Here is a 24,871-nt window from a genome sequence, read left to right on the forward strand (position 1 = left end):
AGCTTTGCACTTAAAAAAATCAAGTCAGACAACCAATAAAAAAAGGTAAGCAGCAGGAACAAAAGACTAGGTAAATAGATTGTTACTTTTTTTGGAGGGGGTAGCCATGAATAGGGTAAATAAAAAGCCTGGGTCAACTGAGAGCAAATGACAGGTACAGCAAAACAGGCAGAGATCCAGAGCAGATCGAGCAGAAACGTGTAAAAAGATCTCATCTAGATCTGAATATCGCGTTTACTTGGCTGTTTCAACCCAATCACAAATGTACAGAATAACTCACCGAAATCATAGCGATAATAGTTCCAGCTTTCGTAACGCCCTCCTTGCTGCTGATCTTCAAGCCCTTTCTCTCCGTATTTATCGTACTTCTTCCGGAGATCTTCATCTTTAAGTACTTCGTAGGCTCTATTTATTTTCAAAAAATTTTCATGTGCATTTGGATCATTCTATTTAAGGAAAACCGTAATTAGTAAGCAATAAAGCATATTGTACATACAATGCTAAGAAAATAATCCTTGGAAATCTGACTATTTCAGGAAATCTGGAGGAGAAACTGATGACGTTTAAATTTAAAATCAATTTCTTTGTACTTGAGAAAATCTGGTAGCACAGTCTGAGCTGTTCCGAGTCCTCTCTCTAGTTATTCTCGTTCTCCTCCCTTGTTCTACCTTGGCAGTCCCACAATTTCTGCTTCAGTCTATTCAATATTTGGAGATTGATGTCTCAGCACAGCCTGATGTTGTTTGCTGTTTAGATGAGATTTTATGTTAGCGAAATAGTAAGTTCCCCTAAATTAAATGGAAAGAAACAAACTCATCAGTTTACCAACAATGTCATATGGCACAGACTTACATTTTCCTTTATTTACAAAAATAAAATCCAGAATTAAATGACCGTGACTCTTTTACTGCGGCAATCTAATATGGCCCAAATTGAACACAACCAGGTGCGACCAGTCTATATCATTTTGTAAATTCTCTCTGCAGAAAATCGGAGCCGAACCACATTATCAGGTGGTTACATTGCTTCACAAGAACAAAGAAACACTTTAGATAATTTAAACCCACTTTTTGTTAAAACATTAAGAGTCATTAATTCAACAACTTTGACCCGTTAAAGATGTGACGTACCTGATTTTTATCAGGGTGCAACTTCAATGCCAGTTTTTTGAAAGCTTGCCGTATTTCTCTACTGCTTGCTTCTTTGGACACTCCAAGTAAGCTATAGTAGTCCTGATCAGCGCACACAAGAACTAGGACACATACTAAAACTAGCAACAAGGATCTTTTGAAATATCTAATATAATCTCCTTTGCATACTGAGAACTCCATTATGAAGCTTTTGGAAAGTTTACGGGTTCTGATCCCAGCAAGGTTTGGAAAGAGCCTCCAGTAAATCCACCAGCATTCAGAGATCCAGCCAGATCTAGGACGGAGCTCTGTTTGTCCTACCGCATGTCGCAAGCCTTGCAAAAGTTACAACCTATAAGAAAAGGGAGAAAAAAGCAATTAAGTACATTTTGCTAATTATTCAGTAAATATACATTAGTAAAGAACCCCATCCCAGCTTGTGCAGACTGCACATGAACACCAGGTTTCTGGATGGCTTTCTGAAGGCCACACAAATGACAGACCATCTCTTGAGGATGTAGCTTGTGAACGAGGTCATCACGCAAAGCTTTCCAGAACGGCACTACGTACCAGCCACTTACATCCCATTAAAAAAGAGCGGGTTTAACGGGGTTTACTCATCTTCCACACTCACTTTTGGTGCTTCGGGGGGGGCATTTCTGCCGGGAGCAGCGGGTGGTTCTGCGCCAGCAGCCGCTGCGGGGCCGGGCGGCCCCCGGGGACCCGCCACGGGAGGGGGCCGGCGGACCGCGGAGCTGCCGCAGGAGGGCCCGGGGAGCCCGGAGGTCACAGCCCCGCGGGCCGGCGGGGGAAGGGGCTCGGGGCGGCGCGGCCCCGGGGAAGCGGCGCGGCGCTTACCGGGCAGCGGCGGCTCGGAGCCGGCGGAGGAGCGGGCCGGGCGCGGGGCAGCATGGGCCAGCGGGCCGGGCGGAAGGCAGCCCGGGCCGGGATCCGGCTTTGGGCCGGAGCGGGCGGGGCCGGGGTGACGTGGCCGCCGCGCCCGCCTGGGGCGGGGACTCGGTTCGGCTCCTCGCGGCCGCGCCCGCCTGCTGCACCCGCTCACTTCATGAGCACACACCGACCCCAGCTCAGCCATCTTAAAATGTGCCTCGTCGCTCAGTTCCCCTCCGTAATGCCCCGTAATGCGGCAGGAAGCAAGACGGGCTGAGAACTGGCTACAATGGCTGTTTTTACATTGAAGTTATCACAGCATCACACACACAGAATCACAGGATGTCAGCGGTTGGAAGGGACCTGGAAAGCTCATCCAGTGCAATCCCCCCATGGAGCAGGAACACCCAGATGAGGTTACATGAGTTACACATGCACAATAGGATTTTTAAATAAATCAAAAACATTGATCCAAACAAAATCGCATTCAACGTCTATTTTAAGTTTCTATGAAGTACAAATAAAGTCTTCAAAGCTTAAGTTCCTTGGATAAGACCAATTTTCATTTATTTAAATTTAAAGATAAGTTAGCTCCAAAAGCAGTATGAAATGTAAACATCAGATACCATGATAAAAATCTTAACAAATAACAATTTTGTCGTAAAGTGCTGGCATATGCTTTCGGCTTTATTTTCCATATGTTAAAAATACTAATGTACGAAGCTTCCCGGCTGTAATTTCAGTAACATTGTTGCAGAGTTTTAAAATTTAATAATTTTAGAAACATTCTTTTCTACCTTTTTCCATTAGAGCTTTTTGACATTTTCTTCATCCTACGTGAACTTTAACTTCTGAGTATCGACAAAATAGTTTGTGTTTTTAATTTGCCCAGTTCAAATTAGGCTCCATGCTGGTAGAGAAAAACAAGAGGTTAGAAAAGACTCCAAGTGGGAAAAGCCAATGACTTTGAAAAGTGAGAGTATAAGGTACCTGAACACAATGCAACTGCCTCCAAAGTCATTTTATCATTATATGCAATATCAGTATCACTGAAAAAAAGTTCCATGAAAATTAACACATAGAAGAGACTCAATGTGGTTCATTTATACCCAGGCATCTGAGCGTCATCCATGCTGAGTATATTCATTACTTCATTTCACATGAGAGCAAGTCTCGGAAAACTTTTACTTCTCTTGACAAACGTGAGCTGAAAGAGTCTTACAGACCTTACACCTCAGTCAACTGCTCGCTTCTCGACATGAGCGTCACCCAAAACAGAGACAAGAGTTCTGAATTCCCCCAGCATTCTGGTGATACCTTCTATTGAAATTTGTTTGTAAAAAAACTTGTGCCTTCCTTGCACGAAGAAAAATAAAATACAACCTTTTAGCACTCATTATGTTCACCTCTCAAGCACAGGTTGTTCCAAAACTTCAATCTGCAATTGCCAAGTCCACAGGCACACTCAAAAAATATTATTAGATTGTGATACTTTATTATACAAACCAAATCAAATCCAAATCAAAGACGATTAAGTCTTAAGGAGTGGAAAACCCCAAAAGTATTTTAAAGTGCCATTTACTTCCAAAACATTTATAAGAGTTTTAATACATTCCCTACACAAGACGACCTCCAGCCTCAGTGTTACAATGAGGACTTTACCTTGTCAGTACGAGTTTCAGGCTGTTAAGGCATGACTGGTAGTTGCTCCAAGTCAAAACTTGACATAGGCATTATTTCCTCAGAGCCTAGAAACAGGAAGTTCAAGGGATGTAACTTAAAAAAATAACAAGCCTACTAACCAAAAGAAATGTAAAGGCTTAAAATAATTATTAAGTAGCTTGTCTTTTGACACTGCGGTCCATTTCTCCAAGTGGGCAGGAAGCCAAGTCATTATCTATAGCAATAACTGACAGATGCACTGCACTGCTACATTGAGGGGCATAATGAAAAGCTTTTCATTGCAGCTGCACTGGCAAAAATGGCTAAAATTTTCAGTTTATTCAGTTATTACTTTCAAGAGACTTTATGGTTTGGGATTTTTTGTGTGGTGGTGGGTTTTGTTTTGTTTTTAATTATCATTTTTAAGATGAGGAATAGGTCACTACAGGTAGACAATATTATTTCAGAGGTTTGATGAAAGCAAACTAACGAGTGTATCAAATATTCACATCAGCGTGGGACCCTCATCCTCCTCAAATCTAACTTACTGGTAAGAAAGGACCACTAATGCAAGGACGTTTTCTATTGAAGCATTCCAGAGATCCAACACAGGAAAAACACACACACTATGCCTTATAAAGCCCAAGTGGACCAGATCCATAAGGCGCAAACACTTCCTCAGCTACCAGTGATCCTTGAGAGAAACCAGTCCTCCAAATGGCCCCAACAGATGTATCCTATTCCCAAACCACACCCACTTCAGCTTCCATTTAAAGCTATGAGAATGCTCACAAATAAGCCCAGTTTCCCTGCTTAGACCAATTTCTCATTAAGGCTAGTCATACAACTGTGCATGTATTCAACCACTGTTTGGCAAAGCTTGAGTTTAAACAAACTCATTTTCAGGATTTAATTTGTTCACTCTGACATCATTTTTGGACTAAAACTTGAAAAGTGCAAAAATATTTAATTATATCTTCTTAAAAAAAATAATTCATTTTATTGGTGCAACAACCCCGATTTCTCAGGAGTTAAATCCATTGCCAGCAATGGACAGACAAGGAAGCACCAGCATAAAAAGGTCAAAGTGCATTTCCCATATGCCAACGCTGCACGAATTGGCAAGCCATAACCTTACATTTGCCACTGGAACAGATTATGCTAAATTCTTTTGATAAAAGTCTGTATTACGTATTAACATATGAAGTCTGTCGTGAAGTCTTGGGGATACTGCAATGAATCATCGAAACGGAAACGTTTGGAGACTGTACTGCTGTCCTCTGGAATGTTTTCTTTGTCTTCCTTGTTGCTACAGGTACCATTACAACTGGATTTTACATTCCGCTCTTCTGAGAATTTCATTGCGTGTCCTGGCATCAGAGAAAAGCCACAAGTTCCCTCAGGGCTGGACAAGAGGATGAACTCCTCTTGCTGCAACCATGAATGAGAAAGACAGGCCTCTGCTGTGGGTCTTTCCCTTTGAAAGAGAAAACAGTGAAGTTGCTTCAGTTAACTTCAGAAATACTAAAAACATAATTACAATAGCTCTGACACACGCTAAGAAATCTTAAGCAGAACTGACACCAAAAAGTTAATATTGCTGTTTTCCCACCCCTACCACTGCTGCTAAAAAGCACATTAGACCCCCACCATAGTTAAGCATTGACAAAACGCATGTGAATTGCACATTAGACCCCCACCATAGTTAAGTATTGACAAAACGCATGTGAATTGCAGTGGACAGCTTCCCCTACCACTGGGTGTCAGGATTGGTAAGCGTTTCCTCACAACAAGGAACAGGCATTTCTCGGCCAGTATTCACAGTCCCTTGGAACATTTTCAACATGGTGCATGTGTATATTTATATACACGTGTGTATTTATATATATGTGTATATTTGTGTATATGTATATTCTTATACTTTTGAAGTCCTAATGTGTTACAGAGACCACTGTAAATATGTAGGTTAATGAATATTTAGTCATTCGGTTTTCAAGGAGGGCCAAATAACATGATGTCATCAACTCTATCAGATATTTTGTAGTCTGTTACTCTTGCAAGTCACCATAAACTGCCGTAAACCCTTGCAAAATGTATTTACTACCAAACAGACCACAGACATACAAAATCGCTCCTTTGGATAACTTAGAGAAGTGCTACTACAGTTCTCGCCATGTTAAATTCCAGAGAACTTGCAATAAATGCAACAGAGCGCCCTATTTGTCCTTAACTCTACCAGAACACATGAGTATTTTTTGGTCAGAGAACTCTGACCTTACAGACTTGACTACCTGAGGACAGATTTTTCCTCTGAAGATTCAAATAAGGTATAATCACCAAAAATTGGAATAGGAAAAGAAAAAAAAAGTTACTGAGGTTCTAATGAAGTCACTGAGATGCCCAGAAGCAAAAAATCAAGTAGAGTGGTAACTGTGACAGAATATCAAGCACCAACATTTATCAAAGCAGGCTATTCATGGTTACTTCCTGCATGATAGTGTGGGCTTTACGAGTTATTCCAGATGGTGACAAACCCTGTTCAGACATGAGTTTATACGGAGTCCTTATTTCATGAAAGTAGGCACTTCATGGACATCATGCCCCATCATCCCTCCCCTTTCTCAGCCAAACAGGGACACTCCTGCTTGCTGCAGGCTCTCCGAAGAAGACAGGGACTTCTGTGTCACCATAAATGACAATATTTGCTGGTAAAACAGTTAAAAAAATGCCCAGATTTAATGCTATACAGCAAGAGCAGACACAGTTAATGTCTGTAATTCTCCCACTCTCAAAGGCTATCTTCTCAAAGTTCAGCTACTTGGAGATGCCTTGATTAGAGCCTGAACTCTCAAAGAAAGCAGTTATGGAAATGTGCCTGACAAACAAAAAGGTTGTACTTTTGGTTGAGAACATTTTTTAAAAACGCTGAACACACGGCAAAATACTATATATTTCTGAAGAACATGTGCTAGTCACAAGATTGCCAAATTTTTATATAAAATGTATTCATATAGAATGACACATTAAAGGTAAGTCAAGAAACAAGAAAGCACTGCATCAAAAAGACTGCATTTTATCTCTCCAACTTGAGCAATAAAAGGTTGAATTATAGACAAGAATGTGACCTTTCTAGAATATATTTAATCAGATTTGTTCATAATCTATCCGCTGAATGAAAATATAAAGAAATAGAAAACTCCAAGCACAATACAACGATACCCAGACAGTGAACCAAAGCTCCTTTCCATACATTATGGAAAAGCAGAAATCTACAATTTGAAATATCCAGCTGATAATACCAGTGCATTGTGAAATATCTGACTGACCGTATCACTGGTTTTAAGCTCTCAAATTAACATGCACTTTTTCTAGGTGCTCCACAAATGTAAGAGATAAGACTGTTGCTTGTAGGAGTTTGTTACTTACTCTGGATTTTTGATGAGAAGTTTTTGAATGAAGTCTTTGGCAGGCAGTGAAACTGATGAAAATGTTTCTTCTGAATAATCCACGTTAACTTGAGATATATTAAGGTAAGTTTCTTGATTATCGGCTCCCACAAATGGAGATTCTTGTGTCAGCAGCATGTATGAAATAACGCCTATGTTCCTGAAATAAGAACACAATGTATGACCCTACTAGAATACCCCTCATATTTATCATGTTGCAGATCAAACTTCCTGACATATGCCACACTCAGAGAACTAGAAACATCATGGGAGAGCTCACTTTTATGTGCTTCAAGCATGCATACACATGTACACACAAGGAAATCCACGTATGTATCTCACTAAAGGAATTTTATGAAAATTGCTCACATATACAGAGTGTTTCAAAAAGATGGCCCCAACCGATCGCTAATACTGCTTTGAAACTGGGTCCATCTTTTTGAAACCCCCGTGTGTGGTTACATATAGATAAAACATATGCAGTAATCCCAGTAAGCGCCAGGTTATATCCTGAGCACTCCTTCCCCTCCCAACTCTCCTTTTAGTTGGTGAACAGAAGGGCATTCTTGGAAGCTGGATAAAACTGCATCAGAATCTGGATCTGGCCCCTAAGTTGATAAATGGTCACGCCTACCTCCATACATTAAATTAAAACACATGACCTACCACATATCTGTAGCTGTGGTAATAGGATCGTAGTTTAAGATTTCTGGAGCTAGAGAAAGAGACAGGGAGAAGAAAAACACTTATTGACCTTGAATCGTACACTACATTTCTGGTGTTTTTTTTCCCAACCATTATTATGAGACTAAACACACAGTTTTAATAATCGAGTTTATTATTTTCAAGCCCCAAAGGTGAAAAAAGTTGCTTCTGTTTGATTAGACACACCAACGCTCAACTGGTTTACACTAAAATGGCAGCATACATCCTAAAGTCTATTCTATCCAAGTCCCAAGATAGTTTCTGATCAGATGGATCACACAAAAGATTCTTCTAGAGGTTTTCAAGTACACAGCTTTTTAAGGGGAATGCATAAAGCAAAGCCAGATGACCAAGCCAATTTTCAGATGAGTGGCTGTTAACATATGCTAGACAGGGAGTTATGCACTACAGGCTGACGTGCTCTTCAAATGGAGTGTAGGCAGATCATTAGGGAAACCTGCCCCTCAGAGAGGGCCAAGTGTTAATGGCAAGCTTCCCCTTCCCAAGGAATATTTTAATCTCTTTAAATCATCATTCTAAACAGCATTCCCAATTCAAGGAGCATTTCTTTGTGCATGTTAATGCTATATTTCAGCTCTAATCAAAAGAATTTAAACAGCCAATTTGTGCCGATTTAACAGTCTGCATCACAACAAATACTATAGCATGAAATTAGAGGTGCACTTATCAATATAATTTGGGATTTTTTTGGGTGCATATATTTGGTGCCTTGTCCTGCTGTTCTTTCTCCAGTAATGACCGACCAGTTAATAAGCACATTTACATGAACTGTTCCTCTCTTCCCAAAACCACACATTAGAAATTGTGAAGCAACTCTTCCTTACCTAGATACTCTGTTGTTCCCATGATCTGCCGCAGTTCACTAGAACTCTCAAGCTTCCGAGACATACCAAAATCTACAATTTTTACATCACCAAGAGGATTGACACTGCTCAGCAAAATATTTTGAGGCTAGAATAGAAAAGATTTAATTCTCAATTAATCAAGTATAAGCTGAAAAAAACACAAATGTACAGAAAGACATTTCAGTTTCTATTATGTAATACCTATTGCTAATTTTTAAAAAAAATCATTTAATCTCTAACACACTCATTTTCCCCTCATCTTTGGTATGTATTTGACAAATTACTGTGATTAACATGATATTAAATTGAAGATAAAGTACTAAAATAAAAAGTGTGCTGCAGCCTCACCTTCAAATCAAGATGAACAATATTGTTTTCATGCAGGCAGCAAAGTCCTTCAAGTATTTGTCTTATAAGTCTTACAATATCCCTTTCACCAATTCTGTCATCCAGATCTGGGACACATAAGTCAAATATTTCTCCTCCAGCAGCACTGAAACACATTCAAGAACACTTACATAGTAAGTTTGAATTTTCAAGCTTAAGTGAGAAAAAAATTTATACATAGTACCTATTTATACAATATATATTCAATTATCATATTCATATTATCAGAGAGGCTGGGAATATTGTTATTTTTTTAAACACACATGCAAATACACAGCACATAAACACTTAGAAAAGGCAAAAGAAAATATGTTTTTTTGTTACACAATGTGGCTGTGGTGTAAATGTAAATCTAAGAACCACAATGCAATGAACAGCTGGAGGTACTGAAGAATATTTCTGGAGAGGGAGGAAACTGCCTACTCACCACCCAAGGTCCTGCCATTCTGATGGAAGACTGAAAATCTGATATTCCTATCAGAGGTACCAGGAAGAAAATCTAGCATGCTGCTGCTAATTAAATATCCAGTTGCCTAATCAGTTAGCGAGCAACGTCTGCCAGAGCTCTAGTACACACAGAACACTCAGAAATACAAGGACTCAGATCTGATGCTTTGAAATTTCCACACTAGCAGAGATGGACAAGCTTCATGTTTACACATAGCATCTCAAATATGTCTTCCTGTTTACTTACAGAAACCCCTACTATTAGTACAGCATAAAGGAAGCATGGAAATAACCGCGTTGTATGTGGTTTATTAGTTATACTTCTGCACTTTGCTGCAGTGTCAGCTGTTTCATGATGGGTTTGAAATCATTATTTAACCTGCTCTAAACTGCCTGAAGTTTCTCCCTCTATCCTTAAGAGCTCACTTAGAATTACAGATTAGCAAGCCTGAATTTCATCATTAGAAAAAGAGTCTATAGTTCAACAGCAACTGAGAAAGGGAGACAGAGACTTCCCAAATTAATTTCACAAACTGCAATTTTGTTCCTCACGTTCCAAACACACGTACAACAAATATGATAGACAATTCAAATTAGATTTCCAAATCAGACTTGTTTTCAGAGCTTATGAGAAGCCACAAGGGCCTCTAAAAAGACATGGGAATTTTGGAAGAAGTAACTCCAAAGCCAAACAGTTTTAAAACAATAAAACCAATAAATTTAGGACTTCAGAAGCCACAAATGAATTGTGAGTTTTCAGTCATCAAAAGTGTCCAGCTGTCCTGGTGTTGTTAAAAATAAGATCGGTTCTTTTTTAGTGATTTTTCTTTCAGCTCAGTTCTTCTAGGTGGCTGTACTTTTCTGAGTTTTAGCCTGCATATTTTTCCTAGGATGCTGTACGCGGTGCTGATAAGAGACCAACGGAATGCTGAAGAAGCTCGTGTTTACATTTATTACCAGTCTTTCTTGGCTACCATAGTAAGTTTTTCCACGTTCTGCTGTGAGAGGGGCGTGTTTGAGAAGGGGTGGATGCAACAGGTGACTAGAACTGACCAACGGAAGTATTCCATCCCATAATCGTCATACGCCCTATATAAGAGGGTGATCACGAGGGTCAAGCTCTCTTTGACCATGGCCGGCATCTGGAGAGGACCCTGTCTGTCTGTCTGTGATCCCCAGGCCTCAGGCCCTGCATCCTGCAGCCAGGTTCTGGTTTGCTGTGCAGTCCCGCCCATGACTTCGGGGGCCTGAGCTGCAGCTGCTGGAGCCGCCAGCTCCGCACACCCAGCGCTGCTGCGCAGTGACGCCAACTCCGCATCCAGCACTTGAGACTGGTTTTGTATATTTTGTATATATATTCTCTAGTTACTAGTAGCATTAGTAAAACCCCTTAAAACTCTCCAACTTGAAGTCTCTCTTCCTTTCCCCTTATCTTTCCTATCATCTTTCCGACCTAAAGGAAAGGGGTGGCGGGAAGGGAGGGGATAACAGGGAACGTCTGCAACGGTTTATTGCTGCCTTGCCTAAAACCGTGACACAAGCAGTGACTGAAGGTCATAGAACACGCACATGCTCAGTTTCTCTGAAATCTGTGTAATTGGCATCAGTGGATATTTTTTGTTGGTTATGATTTGAGATGCATCAAAGCACTACGCACTTTTTGGGAGATTCAAGGATATTCTCTCTGGTCAGCTTGCATGAAAGATTCTTTACATTAATTAAAAAAAAAAAATTACACTCTAGAGTTTGTATTCAGGTTTTCCTGTAGGTTAGGCTGACTTGAAAGCTGATCAGAGCTGTTTTACAAAAAATGCAACTAGCAGAAAAAAATCTGCTTAAATTAAGCAGGCAAATCTTATTCAAAATTACCCTCTTAAGATAGTATTTAAAGGCATAAAAATTATTTTAATTTGAAATTGAGTGAAATTTTCTATGAAACTGAGCTATGCAGGGAGAAAAAAAAATCTCTTTAAATTTTTTTATAGCTTTTTGTCAAAAAAATATTTCAGTCCATTGTTTTAAATTTTGAGCACAGAACTACTATAGGTTTTGGTGTATTTTGTTTGATGCGTCATTTCATATTGTTTGACATAACTTATTAGCTGTAGATGTAACAAAACGTGTACAAAAACAAAGATTCAAATGAACAGCAGTTGTTTCAACTCTTGCATTTACATGAAAATAAATCATACCCAAAAAAGTCCCTAAGAGCTTATAAAGTTTATAATAATACAATAGTAGAATAATGTAGGTAGCATACTGTTGTAAATCTTCTGGGTGTTCAAGCAACTCATGCAAACAAATCAGTATACTGACATTTGTAGCTACAAATGTAGAGCATCTGATGAAGGCATACTTACTATTCCAAGACTAAGATGATTTCATTTGCTGTTTCATAGACTTCATGGAGATTAACTATGCGAGGATTAGATTTCATTAATTCAAGCACGGCAATTTCATGAAGAATCTCTGCTTTGCAGTCTTGACCTCTTCTTCTTTTCTTTAAAAATTTAGCTGCAAATTCTTGGCCTGTGCATTTAGCTACACATTTTCTAACCACAGCACATCTTCCTCTGCAAAATAAAAGAGAAGACATTAAAGACCCAAAACATAAGAAGGATGTAAATTGACATTAGAAATAAAAAGGCATGACAAATAATTGGAAATGAAGAAAAAAATTATCAGGGGAAACCTACACTTGGCCTGTTCTTGCACTATTCCCTGAATGTTCACTTTCAGCCCATGTAGGAGAAATGATACTAAGCTAGATAAAGCTTTGAGGAGAAAATTTGAGAGTCAAAAATAATTCTGCTCCACAAATCATGTGCTACTGCTAAAAGAACAACAACAAAACCAAACCCAAACAAACCAAACAAAAAAACCCCAAACAACAACACCCCACACAACAGACACACAACCCCCCCACCCCCCCAAACCAAGCAGGTATCTGCAAAATGTTTAAAAACATCTCAACAAGAAAACACCACCTCCTCAGCATTCTCTTTCTCCATTGCAGTTCGACAAAGTGTGCTGCTTTATTTCCTAGCCAACTTTTTAGGTATGGAAACAAAAATGTATTTTGGCAAAGAAATGTTTTTCAAAGAAAACCACATATTCTAGTTAAATGACCGAGCTGACCTTTTAAAAAATTAGAGGAAAAAAAAAAAATCCTTTCTTTTAAGCCAAGTTATACACTCCAGAAAAGAACAAAGTTTTTGCATTCCCAGAAATGCCTAGGTGCATGCTTGCAAAGTGTTTTCAAATGATACAAGAAACTTTATTTCAAAAATCAAACCAAAAACTCGAAGAGCTAAAATAAATTGGATAAAGTTCTACAAGCAGTTATAAAACTGTGTACAAAGAACAAGAGCTACACTTATGTCTTCGAAAAAACACCTTTTTTGTTACCACAGCATACTAGGAACAAGCTGTTGAAGCTCAGTATGAGTTATCTGCCCTGCACTTTCTCTACTAAATTAGCTTCTTCACTAGAAAAGGTTATGTTGCCCTGCAGGCTTTGCCTTTTCTGTTGTGCAAAAATCCCATCTCTCTCTCTGAATAAAAAAAGGCACATCTGAGGCTTTTTTAAAAAATCTAGACTTAGCAACTCTTTGTAAGCCCAAAAAGTCTGAGTCCTTTCCCAGTTGTTAAATCAGCTTATTATTGCAGAGTATTTGAAGTCATTGAGCTGAATTTCATAATATACAAAAGTTTCAGATACTCCCCCACAGCTAATGTTCTCATTTTAACATCACATCTCCCTGTCAACCAAAAAAGTTTTCTAAAATTAAGAAAGAGGAACTGGTTGAGTTTCATGAGAACAGCAAGATCTTCCCCTGTAGTTTTTGCACATCTTCCTTCTAGTTGCTGTGAGTATAACAGCTTTGAAGGGTCAGCACTGTTTCCAGATTGATGATGTAAGAACTTCCGCTTGTTTATACTGTATTTGTAGTGTGCCAATTAAGACAAAATTATTAAGATTAAAAAAAAAATCCGTTTAGAGCAGTGGAATTTTCCCAGATCTGAAGTATTGCACGGAAGCAAGCAAAGTGGTTCCCAGGCCTTGCTGCCTGCAAAGCAACTGCTTAACCATCACACTTTACAGCCCAGTTTTATCAGATAAAAACCCATTTCAGGTTGTTTTCATATCCCACGTTATAAAGCACAGAAATTCAACTACCTCAAAAAAAGCCAAGCCATCCACACACTGGGGACAAAACTGCTTAACCCACTAAACAGAACCTGACTCCCTCCTGAGTCACTGTCTTAAATACCAAAGGACCTAAAAGATCAGGGTGTGTGAAGAACAAATGGGACTTGGGAAGCTTAAGCAGAGAAGAGCAACAGAACTATTTACTAAATAACATGAAGAAGAAAATCGCAAGTATATTAAAACTTTTAGAGAAACTACAAAGATAGGTATTTCAGTGTTGTAAACATTTTTGAAAAATATTTAAAAATGCATACACATACTGTGAGGCCAGGAAAAGTCAAAGTATGTTCAGAAAACATACTACTCTGCTTCTGCTTCTTTGCATTTTGGCACTTCTTTTGTTATGCCTGGTTTTGCATGTGCAGGAAGTATTAAAAACTGTTCTGGAATCCACATAAAATCTATAGTTTTGTTTGCTTTAGACATCATCTCACAAGTATGTATAATGTGAAAATCCAGTGTGTTAAAAATACTGGAGTTCTAGATGATGGTGTATATAAACTGCTTCTGTAGAGCCTAGAATTCAAAACTAGCCCTGACAGAGGGGTAAGAAAAGAGGAAAGTTATGAGCCTCAAGGTGCGCTTTGCTTTGGTAAAAGGGTACCAGATACAGCACATGCTAGGGAAAAACAACAAAAAGACAACCAGAGAACAGTGAAAGCTAAAGAGCTTACAAAATCATACGTAGAAGAGCATCTTTGCTGACAAAACAAGTTACAGGTGCACAGGATCGCTCTGTAGCACAGCAAGGCACAGCTGTGAGACATACACAATTATTTCAAAAAGCATTAACTCAGATGTCTGAAGCAGAATCGTAAATACCAAGGGGGTTTTTGTCTTTTATTTCCTATTTTACTGTTGCAAACACAAGTGAAGCAAGCTGCAAAACTACTCTGAAACAGCAGGTGGTTAGAAACTTACACTTGCTGCTTGAGGGTGTGAGGGGGAGAGAAAAAGCCTTTTGTTTCCTAGACTTCAAAAAAACCAACCAACCAACCAGCTCAAACCCCCCATTCATATTACCCTATGTCATCTCTTATTTAGTTTATGTACCTGTAACGTGATGTGTGACTAGGCATGGGAAACGGAAAAAAAGAACATAATCCCAGATCTACATGTCCATGAGAAACAGGTTAAATCTCTTCATTCCCAACCATAAATGTTTGTTGGAAAAGGTCTATGGCTGCACAATGAATTCTCTTGCAGCAGCAATTGCTCTTATTCAAATAAAATAAATAGGAATAATCTTACCTTCCTAGCTCTTTTGATTCAAGCACATAAAAATTGTGGAAATTGTCTGTCCTGATTTGTGTCTGCAGAGATGTAGCTAATAAGCCAGAAAGGCTTTTATTCTCCAACTTTCTCCTCGACATAGTCAGGTCTCTCTCTTCTACGAGTCACCTGTTAAAGCAAAATAATTAAGAGTATTGGAAATTCCACAATTGCAGTGCAGGAAAGTATACAAATATTAGAGTTCAGGTCTATCAGACTAGAAGAGCCTTGATGTTGTTTCAGTAGTGACCTGAAAACAACACATTTAATCACTGTAAAAATAAAATCTGAAAGGAAAAACTAATCAACGCTTCTTGTTTATTGTCTGCAACCCAGCAGGAATAGCCAAACGCAGGGGGAATAAAAAAGGTTGTTTCCAGTGGGATGTTTCACATTTCTAATTAAAGTCACTCATAGCTTCTCTAAGTTAAATGTTAATGCTAGATTGTCAGAAAGCAGCATGAATGGACAACATCCTCCTTCCAAGTTCAGATCACTCAGAACAAAATGACGTAGTAGTCCTGATTACATTACCTTAAACTAGTAGAACAGCACATTACAAAGATACACCCACTCACATTATTTCTACTACTGTTAAAAAAAAGAAAAGGCAGTAAAACTACTGGGTTTTGGCATTCACGTGTATAGGCCTGAAGCATCTCTTCAGGCGAAATGCAAAAGCAAAGCAGAAAAAAGTTACTGAAGGTTAACAGAAGTCTTAATTGACAGTTTATTCTAAGTGAAGAGGGAAAAACAAAATCACAAATCAAATTACAGTTCAGATACAGTCAACAAATTTACAGAAATACACTTTCGGTTTTCAAATGACAGAAATGTACTAAGAGAACCTTCTGGGAGGGCACTCAAACTAGTTACGATTCAAATATAATTCATCAAACATTGTTCAAATACCAGTTCTTGGAACGTGCATATTCATATTGGAACTATTTGGGATTTAGATAATGATTACATGCTTTAGCAGGTAAAAAAAAAAGTTACACAGTTTAAGAATATCTTCCAAGTAGCATTTGGTGAGCATGAAATAACTTCTTAAAAAATGATAAAGGTGTTACAATACAATCTAACATACAAGTCTCTAAATCACCTTGTTTGTAACATGTCTGCATTTCTTTTGCAGCTTGTCATTTAAGAGACTGATTGAAATGTCTGAAATTTTACATGACTCTCCTTAGAGCTGTACTCACTAAATAAGGTTTAACAGTTAACATTATCTTGTCACTGCACGACTTCAGCACCAGATGATTTATTGATATTAGACAACTGATTATGAGTTTACTTCTATCAAATTTATTAGGTCAGCTTTTATTTTATATCATTATTTTTTAAGATTAACTATCAAGAAGAACTTCTGTCATGCTGAATTAGCGTTGTTCCTCTAATAAGACACCACTCTCCTCTTTTTGGCTTGGTACCATCAATAATAAAGACATATATTCATAGCAGGCACAAACCCACAAACAGGCACATAATCTATTGAGGAGAATGAGTTCCAATTTCAAATCTAATTAGCCACAAAAAAGGGCAATTTTCATTCCAAAAAGAAAATGCTAATAAATTAATTATTTCCAAAATTAAGTGATCCTTGTGTCGTTACACATTACACCCTGAGTAACAGACATTAGAAGAAGGGATAGCACAGTAATTTGCAAACTTCCCAGCAAACTACCTTTAACTGGGCAAAAAGTCACTATTTTCACTATTTTCAAAAAAGTCAAGTTCATGCTAAGATGATCTGGGGATCACCCTCCATAAGTGCTCCAAAGACTGGATGCCCTTGTGTTGCATATATTCAAATAATTATTACATATGCATTGCAGTTTTTGAAAATTTTGACACACATCTGTACTAGAAGTTACAAAAGACATACCAATCATTAGCCAATTGACATGATCAATGCTTTCTGACCACCTGCAAAATGAGGGGATATTTTTCAAGCTTTAAATCCTTCTGCATGACAAGAGGGAGACAGAAATAAAACCTTGTTTAAAAGCAGAGTGCTTAGTTTATATTTAACTAATAATTAATAGATATAAGTAAGAAACTAAACAATTTTAACAACTGTAACAAATATATAACAATTATTTCTTAGTATAGGCGTATTGTAGGTCAAAATTTCCAAAAATTGTAATGTATACGTAATAATTATGTGAATAAAAGCAACAGAAGAGCATCCAGTCTTTGGAGCACTTGTGGAGGGTGATCCCCAGAGCTCCCCAGCGCTGATAAAATAAAGAATGCCGCTTAGACTCTGCTGTGAAGTTTATTTCTCCGTCTTCCCCCCATGACCGAGTGCCTGTCGGGACAGGGCTGAAAGCCACGAATCGCTCCCTCGGCCGCCACGCTCCCCTGCTCCCGGGGCTGCCGTACCGAGAGCCCGCGGTCCGCCTCAGCTCTCCTCACAGCCCCTCCCGCGCCTCGGGGACCGGCGAGCTCCGACACCGGGTGGCAGCAGGGCGCTCTCCACAGGCACCCCAGCGGATCCACCCGCCCTGTGCGGCGGCCGAGGCCGGGAGCCGCAGCCCGGGCACACTCACCCCTTCCCGCCGGACTCCCAGGAAGCCTCTCAGGGGGCCCAACGGTCGCCGCAAACGGCCGCCGCTCGCTCGCGCCCGCCAACCCCCACGCTCGCGCAGCCCGCGTTTGAAACGCGCAGCCCGCTGAGATGTGGCTCCCCCGGCAGAGCCCGCACGGCCCCGCCCACTTTGGCCGCGGGGAGCCAATCGCGCCCGACGAGGCGAGCCTTCTGCGCGCCGATTGGTGGCGCGCCCTCCCACCCGGGAGCCCCCCCGCCCGGCTGCCCTCGCCCCGGGAAGGGGACGGGGGTGGCGGAGGCGCTGCCGGGGCGGGAGCGGCAGGTGCCCCTTGGCCGGGCCGCCGCCTCGCCCGGCGCCTTCGTGCGAGCCGAAGAGGCGGGACGCGCTCCTGTGCTTCCCCTTCCCGCCGTGCTGGGAGCCGCCGCCTTGCCTGGCCCCGCTGAGGCGGACCAGCCGCCCCCCCCAGTTAAAAACAGCAGTTGGTGCATCAGTTCTCACACTTGCGTGAGAAGAACCTACTTTTCACTGCTTTTATACCAGCGCACATCTTGCACAGAGCCTGTCTGACAATATTTTTTAACGCCTGTAAGTGGCAACTGGGTCTTCAGAGCCTCTTGCTTCAAGGAGCCCGGAGGAAAAACAAAACCAAACAAAAAGTTAAAAGACTAACCTGTGGTTTCAAAGCCCCTTTTTGAGGATATAAAATAGCCCAAGGCATGCTTCAGAAATAAGTTGAAATTAGAAAGTGTTCTAAAATAGCTGCAATTTGTTTGTCAAATGGATTTCCTCTGTGAAGCAACCCAACCAGCTGCCCTGGAAATCTACAAACATCCATTTTATAATAGCTTTACCAGAAAGGCAGTAATAGTCACGTAGCGTAAGATCTTAGGAGTGGTAAATTGTATTTTGGCAGGGCAGCATTAGAGTTCCTGGGTTCATTTTGTTCATGCCGTGGCAGTGCCAGTGAAACGGGTCATTGCCACATGTGTGGTGAGTCACGCTGTCGCTGCAACGCTGACATAAGGTAGTTCAAGGAGTGTAAATGAAGATGAGATACGCAGTTTGAGAAAATGAAAAGCATTCTTGGAGACTTTGGAATATGTCCTACCATGAGCTGGGACAATAAGATACACCTGCTAAGAACTTGCTTTTCAAGCGCAACTCCTGCTCTCTTGACCTTCCATCTAGATTTTTAGCATTTTGAGCTGTGGATGGTTTTGACAAAGTCCAAAATCTTCACTCTCTTCCACCAAGTTCCGCCAGCTCAGCAGAGGTCCAGACCGTACCCATTCTTCATTATAACATGACTTCAAATAGATCTGCCAAATAAAAATACAACATGTAGAAAAGGTCGGGTTTGGTGAGAAGCGGGTCTTTGTGCAGGGTGAAAAACAAGCAGCATTCCGAACATACCGAATGATCCACAGGAGTCAAATTAAATGATGGCTGCAATTAAGATGTTTTAGGTTATTATAGCGCATGGTGCCAAAAAGTAAATGCCAGTGCTTATGTTTGTCTCCTTAGCTGCTCGGGTGCCTTTACAGATCCTTTTGGAGGCCAGGATTTGCTTTGCTCTAAGTTCTGAAAACCAAAAAAAATACTAAAAATGCTTCATGACACGTGTGTTATTGTAGTCTTGGTTATCTGTTTATATAATGCCATAAAAACATGTCTGGCACTTAGAGAAGGGTATAATTGGCTGCACTCCACCCTGAGGACTTTGGAATTTTACTCTGATCCACCAGAACAGAGAAGGACAAACAAAGGGTGGGGAGGGGGAAGGACAGACAGGAGGTCACAACAGTTTGGGATCGCAAACCGTGCTGCTTGCTAACGCATGCACCTCCTCATTCATTGCTGGTTTTTAACTATGCCAAAGGTGTTAGCTTCGTGATTCCCATTCTTAATAATTTATTCTCTTCCGTAATTATCTATCCATTACAAGGCTTTTTGCCCATGACGAAATCTCTGCAGCCATCTCCTCACCTCTGCACGTGGGAAAGCAGCAAGAAAAGGCAATTCTCAACGCAATGGGCAAAGTCCCTGTATCTCAACCAGCCACTGCTCACCAGAATTGCCTCTGTCACCTGGCACGAGCTTCATACAAACTCCAGCCCGAGGGATAAAGGAGCAATTGCTCGATACGTGGCACATCGGTTATCAGTGATCTGGATGCAAATGCCTTGTGAGTCTAAGACCGAGAACTATGACCGAGTCTGAAAGGGCTCAGGTCTCAAAGCCCCTTCTCTTCCCCTTCAGTGCTTCAGGTTGGTGTGCATCACATTTCTGGGAGCAGCAAGATACTGCAAAATTACTTTCTAGAAATAGCTTTAAAATATTAGAAAAAAAAATTCACTTCGTTATTAGATTCTAAAGCCAGTTTGTATAAAACAGAAGTGACAACTTGCCGTTCAACCATTCCAGAGCAAAAGTCTTGGATGGCATCTCTATTAGGAGAACCCTCACCTACGTGCTGAAAAAAGACCAGTATCTCTTCCTGGAATTAGTAAAACCTGTTACAAAAGGAGGAGGAAAACACTGGGGCACCAACTTTTACTAAAGGCATAAAAATCTATTTTAATGAAGATAACGGTGCTTTGCGTCACAGCCCCTGCCAGTTCTGATGCTCCATTCAAAGGCAGAAACCCCTTCACGACGCTTGGGCCTCTCCAATGTGTCGACTGCAGCATCTGGTGCTCTGTTTGCTTTATTTGTGATAATCTTTGTTTCATATATAGCTCTTGTTCAAATGATGTTGCACACGGCTGCAGAATCCCTAATTTCTCTGCTTCCAAAATTCCAATTTGTTAACGTGCCCAACTCCATAAGCCACCAGAAGGTTTTAAAATGCTGCGAAGGACATTAGATGATCTAGAGATTAAAAAAAACGATGTCACGATATATTCGGAGGCACAATAATAGAGTTGATTTCCAAAGCGGATTTTGTAAGAAGATTTATTTTAATTAAGTGATTTCATGATGAAACATGGCCTTAAACAAAATAGAGATCAGTATGAAAATAAAATTATACACAGAAAAATCTTTTCCCCAAACATTTTTGAATAACAGGAAATACAACACAACAGTCGTGTATTCAACTGGGTAAATAATGATGCAAATGTGTGAGCAGTCAAACATTATAGTCAGGCACAACAAAACACATTGTGTGTCCCTGTAACACACTCAACACATTTTGTATCTCTCTGCCTCAAAGAAATAAAGTGAAATGTAATGCAATATAAATAGAGACAAAGACGCAGACCATCTTAATGCCTGAAGCACATATTTCCCACTTAGTGTTTTGTGAAAGACATATACCAAATTCAGATGAAACTTAAATTGCCTGGTAGAAAGATAGAAAAACTTGGTATTGTATTCGATATACAGTCCTGTGAACACTCAACTGAAAAGCATGGAAAGGATTAAAAAATACACCACGTGTGTTCTACTTAAAGCTTCGAAATAAATACGCACTCTCTATTCTCAGTGCCTGAAATTCTTTAAAAACAAAGAACTTGGTATAAAATTATATCAAATAATTGTCATAAAATGAGGGAGATGCACCTCTACACCTGTTAGATTCTGGATGCCTGCATCCCCACTACAAAAACTTGTAAAACTATATGCGCTCTCAAACATGCTGAATAACCCAAAGAATATCAACTGACTTGGGGGTACCACTGTTCCACAACACATCCCTCAATAGCTGATACAAAAAGCAGCCTTGCTGCTCAGGATCCATGGATGCCCTCAAGGCCAAGTCATTCTAAGGAAAAAGAAAGAAAAAGCATCTTCCTAAGATGATTTATATTCTTATAGTATGATAACTCTTCTCCCGTAGAGAACCAGGTCCTGAGATCCACCCTCTTATAGAGTATTTTTGCTGATAATGCTGTTAGAGCGCGAGTGGCGTCAAGAGTCACTCCAGCTTGGCCAAAGCTAACTAGATCATTGAGAATATTTTTATTACCTTAAAGAAGCTTTAGAAATCTTGTATCAGTCTCAGAATGGCAAAACGCTCTTCATGGAAATCCATGGTTCTCATGCAAGCGTAACACAAACCCCAAGCATCTGATACAAACCTCTGTATTTTTACACATTGAAATCTTAGGGGTTTGGCCCGTCTCATTTAAAATGAACGTCACCTTTGGTGGTGGTGATTTAACCTTTTATCAGATACTGTCTCTCTTGCCAAATGCAGTAAGTAACAAGCAGAGTAATATTTGTGCAAACAATAAGAAGAAAGAGGACTTCCAGACACCACCCTTATTTTATTTAGAAACCTTCATTTTCCTGAGAGTAGTCAAAAATAAAACCCAACCCCAACCATCCCCCAAAACCACAAAAAAAAACCCAACAAAAAACCCAAACCAAATAAAACAAGAAAAAAACAGCAGAGAAGTTTTCTGATTGTGTACTTTAGGTAAAAGATGTCTTGCGGTGGCAGTAGCGCTAGTGTATCTCAGAATGAATAGGCGTTTTTCCTGGATACATTCTCATAGCCTAATTTTCAAGCAAAACGTATCCCCTTTTGTACAGCCAGTGGTCAGCACCGCTCCCCATCCAAAAAGTCCTTTTGCCGCCCCCCTTTCAGCCTTCTCTTTCGCACTATTCCACGGTTGCATTTTGTAGCCTGTATCTGCTGACTGGAACTGCCGTATCTTATCATTACAGCACCTACAATTACGGTCCTTTTCTAGCATTATTTATCAGGCTTTAGAGATTTGCTTATTCATACAGTAATCGATTTTAAAATTACTCAGCTCCAATGCGTGACTGCAGCCAGCATGGCAATCAAATATGATGTCTCAGAGGAATCTTTTATTGACCTGATTTTTACTGCTAGATGAGTATTTCTAACTATAAAAATGGTAATTCTCACTTAAAATGATGCCAAGTAGTCACTGGAGTATGTCAGGAGCTGCTTGTATCAGGGTCATTGAGTCCAACCATAACCTAACTCTAGCACTAATTCGTGTCCCTAAGAACCTTGGCTAAACGTCTTTTAAACCCTTCCAGGGATGGTGACTCCAGCACTGCCCTGGGCAGCCTGTTCCAATGCCCCACAGCCCTTTGGGGAAGAAATTGTTCCTAATATGCATTGCAAGAAAATCTCCTTGCCTCATTATTCATTTTGCAAAAACAAAACGAAAAGGACAATTTACTCTCGGATACCTAATCAACAGTTTTCCAAAAATCTTTCATGACTGTTTCCTCTTAGACCGCTCACAATCTGGATGTTGGAGTGACTGTGATCCTATCAATGCTCTCTCTCTGTTGCAAAGGAGACCAGTTTAATTCTTGATGAAAAAATAAACCTGCCCTGATGCTCCAGCTCCAGCCAGCACAGGTGGTCAGCAATAGTCTCCTGAGGGACTGTGGGATTATGTGCAATTAGAAGGGAGAGGATGGGCGGCCTTTGGATGGCAGCCCAGAATAAGGGAGACCAGAGTCCTGTGGACTTTTGTGGGTACATACATTTCAAAGCTGATTACACTGATGTCAGCACAAAACGAAGTGAAATTAGTGGAACGATACACGTCCTGAGCGCTTACCGAAGCCCTCCAAGCAGCCACGGTTGTTCTAGTAGGGTCAGAGTGAGAAGTTTCTGAAAGGTCTAAAAAAGAAACAACTGAAAACCAAAATACAATTTTCATTATTCCCAAGTGTTTCAAAGGGAGGAAGGACTGAAAGAAGCATAGCTCAGCTCCCTTTCGTGTTCACTGTAAGAGATCTGTCAGAATACATCTGGTTAAATTATTATTCTGCAATGGAATCTGACTGCATTTGGTACATAAAGGAAACAAGTTCACAATTTCTATTATTGATTTAGGAGGGGGCTAATCAATGAGTGTAGTAATTACTTCACATAGCCCCCAGGAGATATTTTAATTGCATTTTGAATACATACAGAGGTTACAATGGATTGTAACCATTCCAGAGGAGTCCTTGCCCATCATCCTTTCACCGAGAGTCAGGAAGAGCCTTTCCAGTGTCACTGATATTAAACAGAATTCTCAAGTTAATCACAAGTTTACCTTAAAATGCTCTGTGGCATAAGATGGCTCTGAGCAAAGCCCACAAAGTAGAGCCCTACATGAAGTTTCAACCAAACAATTCCTTTAATTTACAGTAAAATTATTTTAGAAAATACTAGAAACATTTGAATAACAAACTCTTCGTAATAATGAACATACTAAATAGTGGCAGCCTAGTGCTGAAACCAGTCATTCTGAACAGCAGCATTGTGAAGCTCATGGCCTATTTGAAAGAGATGCAAAACATAAACCAGCACACACTGTGAAAACTGCGTGTTCCTAGAATCACAGAATCATTTTGGTTGGAAAAGACCCTCAGTTCTGTTTTGTACCACATAACTGAGCCAAAACACAAACAGTTTCAGGAGCTAGGTTTGAGTAATTACCCTGAAATTTCGCTTGGAGTTCAATTTGCCTGCCCAGGGAAGAACGGATGAGAAGGGGAAACAGCAGCAGTGGTTGAGTATTACTGCTGTAAGGTTAACGTTAAAGCCAAGCCTGTAATCTCACAACCAGAGGCCAAACTTATTGCTCAACTCCCATTAGTGCTAACAGGAATAAATCACCCCTCCACATCAAAACAACAGCAAGAGAAACAGAACTACTAGTATAATTTAATACAAACGATTTTCATTTGCTGAAAATAATTAAGTTGCTTCAAGCTATGGGAAATGACCTTATAGAGGCTATTCAAACACAGCTGCCACATTCCCCATTGGGAACAGGAGTTTCCCTGTCCAGCGACGCTGTGCTTGGAAGTATCCGCGCAAACCTCTGCAGCCACCACTGCAGTAATTCAGCAAACATCTGCAATTAATGTAGCTCAGACGACATGTAGCAACCAGCTTATACCATTCTGAATGCTTCAGAAGGAAGCTTTTTTTTCTTTTTTTACTTTTAAAAGGATTAAAAATATATAAGAAACCACAAAGCTCTCTTCTTTCCTATAATTTGAAACGGAGCAAACTACCAGTCCAGTGCTCTGTTTAACTCATGCCAGAAACTCTGATGTCCTGCCAGCCTGCTGCTGCCTGGATTTGCAGTTTCCCCCAAAATTCCATATATATATATATATATATATTCACCGTACACCGTATGACCCAAGGTTAACCGCTTCCATGTGGAGCTCATGTGGTGCCTGTGTACACAGACGGATTTTACCTTGGATACCCTCTAAGCCACACAAACACCTTTTTGTGGTGGCTTCACTACAAGGCTAATGAAAGTTCTGTTTAAAACTCTTGGTCTTAATGCAATGG

The 24,871-nt window shown here is 40.2% G+C and overlaps 2 protein-coding genes across 5 annotated transcripts in view; both read right to left on the reverse strand.

Annotated features, from left to right (window-relative positions):
* DNAJC10 (DnaJ heat shock protein family (Hsp40) member C10) overlaps positions 1 to 2,946 on the reverse strand; it is an 18,742-nt gene extending 15,796 nt beyond the window's left edge. Inside the window, exons 1-3 of one of the 3 annotated variants that reach the window (XM_005504023.3) lie at positions 2,819 to 2,946; positions 1,131 to 1,482; positions 281 to 446 (exon numbers count right to left, since the gene is read on the reverse strand). In XM_005504023.3, coding sequence (XP_005504080.1) covers positions 281 to 446; positions 1,131 to 1,331 — 367 coding nt within the window. In that variant the 5' untranslated portion in view covers positions 1,332 to 1,482; positions 2,819 to 2,946. Of the gene's footprint in view, positions 1 to 280; positions 447 to 1,130; positions 1,483 to 1,764; positions 1,855 to 1,988; positions 2,125 to 2,818 lie in introns of those variants that run through there. The other 2 variants (XM_065069943.1, XM_065069944.1) reach the window with 2 other exon arrangements.
* STK17B (serine/threonine kinase 17b) lies at positions 2,563 to 17,712 on the reverse strand. Of its 2 annotated transcripts, XM_065069971.1 has the most exons (9): positions 17,575 to 17,712; positions 14,999 to 15,148; positions 11,895 to 12,107; positions 9,049 to 9,193; positions 8,680 to 8,806; positions 7,796 to 7,844; positions 7,110 to 7,289; positions 4,875 to 5,160; positions 3,634 to 3,769 (listed from the first exon to the last, which is right to left on the reverse strand). In XM_065069971.1, the coding sequence occupies exons 2-8, from the start codon at positions 15,118 to 15,120 to the stop codon at positions 4,878 to 4,880; spliced, it is 1,119 nt and encodes a 372-aa protein (XP_064926043.1). In that variant the 5' UTR covers positions 15,121 to 15,148; positions 17,575 to 17,712; the 3' UTR covers positions 3,634 to 3,769; positions 4,875 to 4,877. The 2 variants fall into 2 exon arrangements, with proteins under 2 accessions (XP_064926042.1, XP_064926043.1); XM_065069970.1 differs by having other exon boundaries at positions 2,563 to 5,160.
* Positions 17,713 to 24,871: the final 7,159 nt, after the last annotated feature.

Source organism: Columba livia, chromosome 7, assembly GCF_036013475.1.
Source record: "Columba livia isolate bColLiv1 breed racing homer chromosome 7, bColLiv1.pat.W.v2, whole genome shotgun sequence".
In the NCBI taxonomy this organism is placed as follows: Eukaryota; Metazoa; Chordata; class Aves; order Columbiformes; family Columbidae; genus Columba; species Columba livia.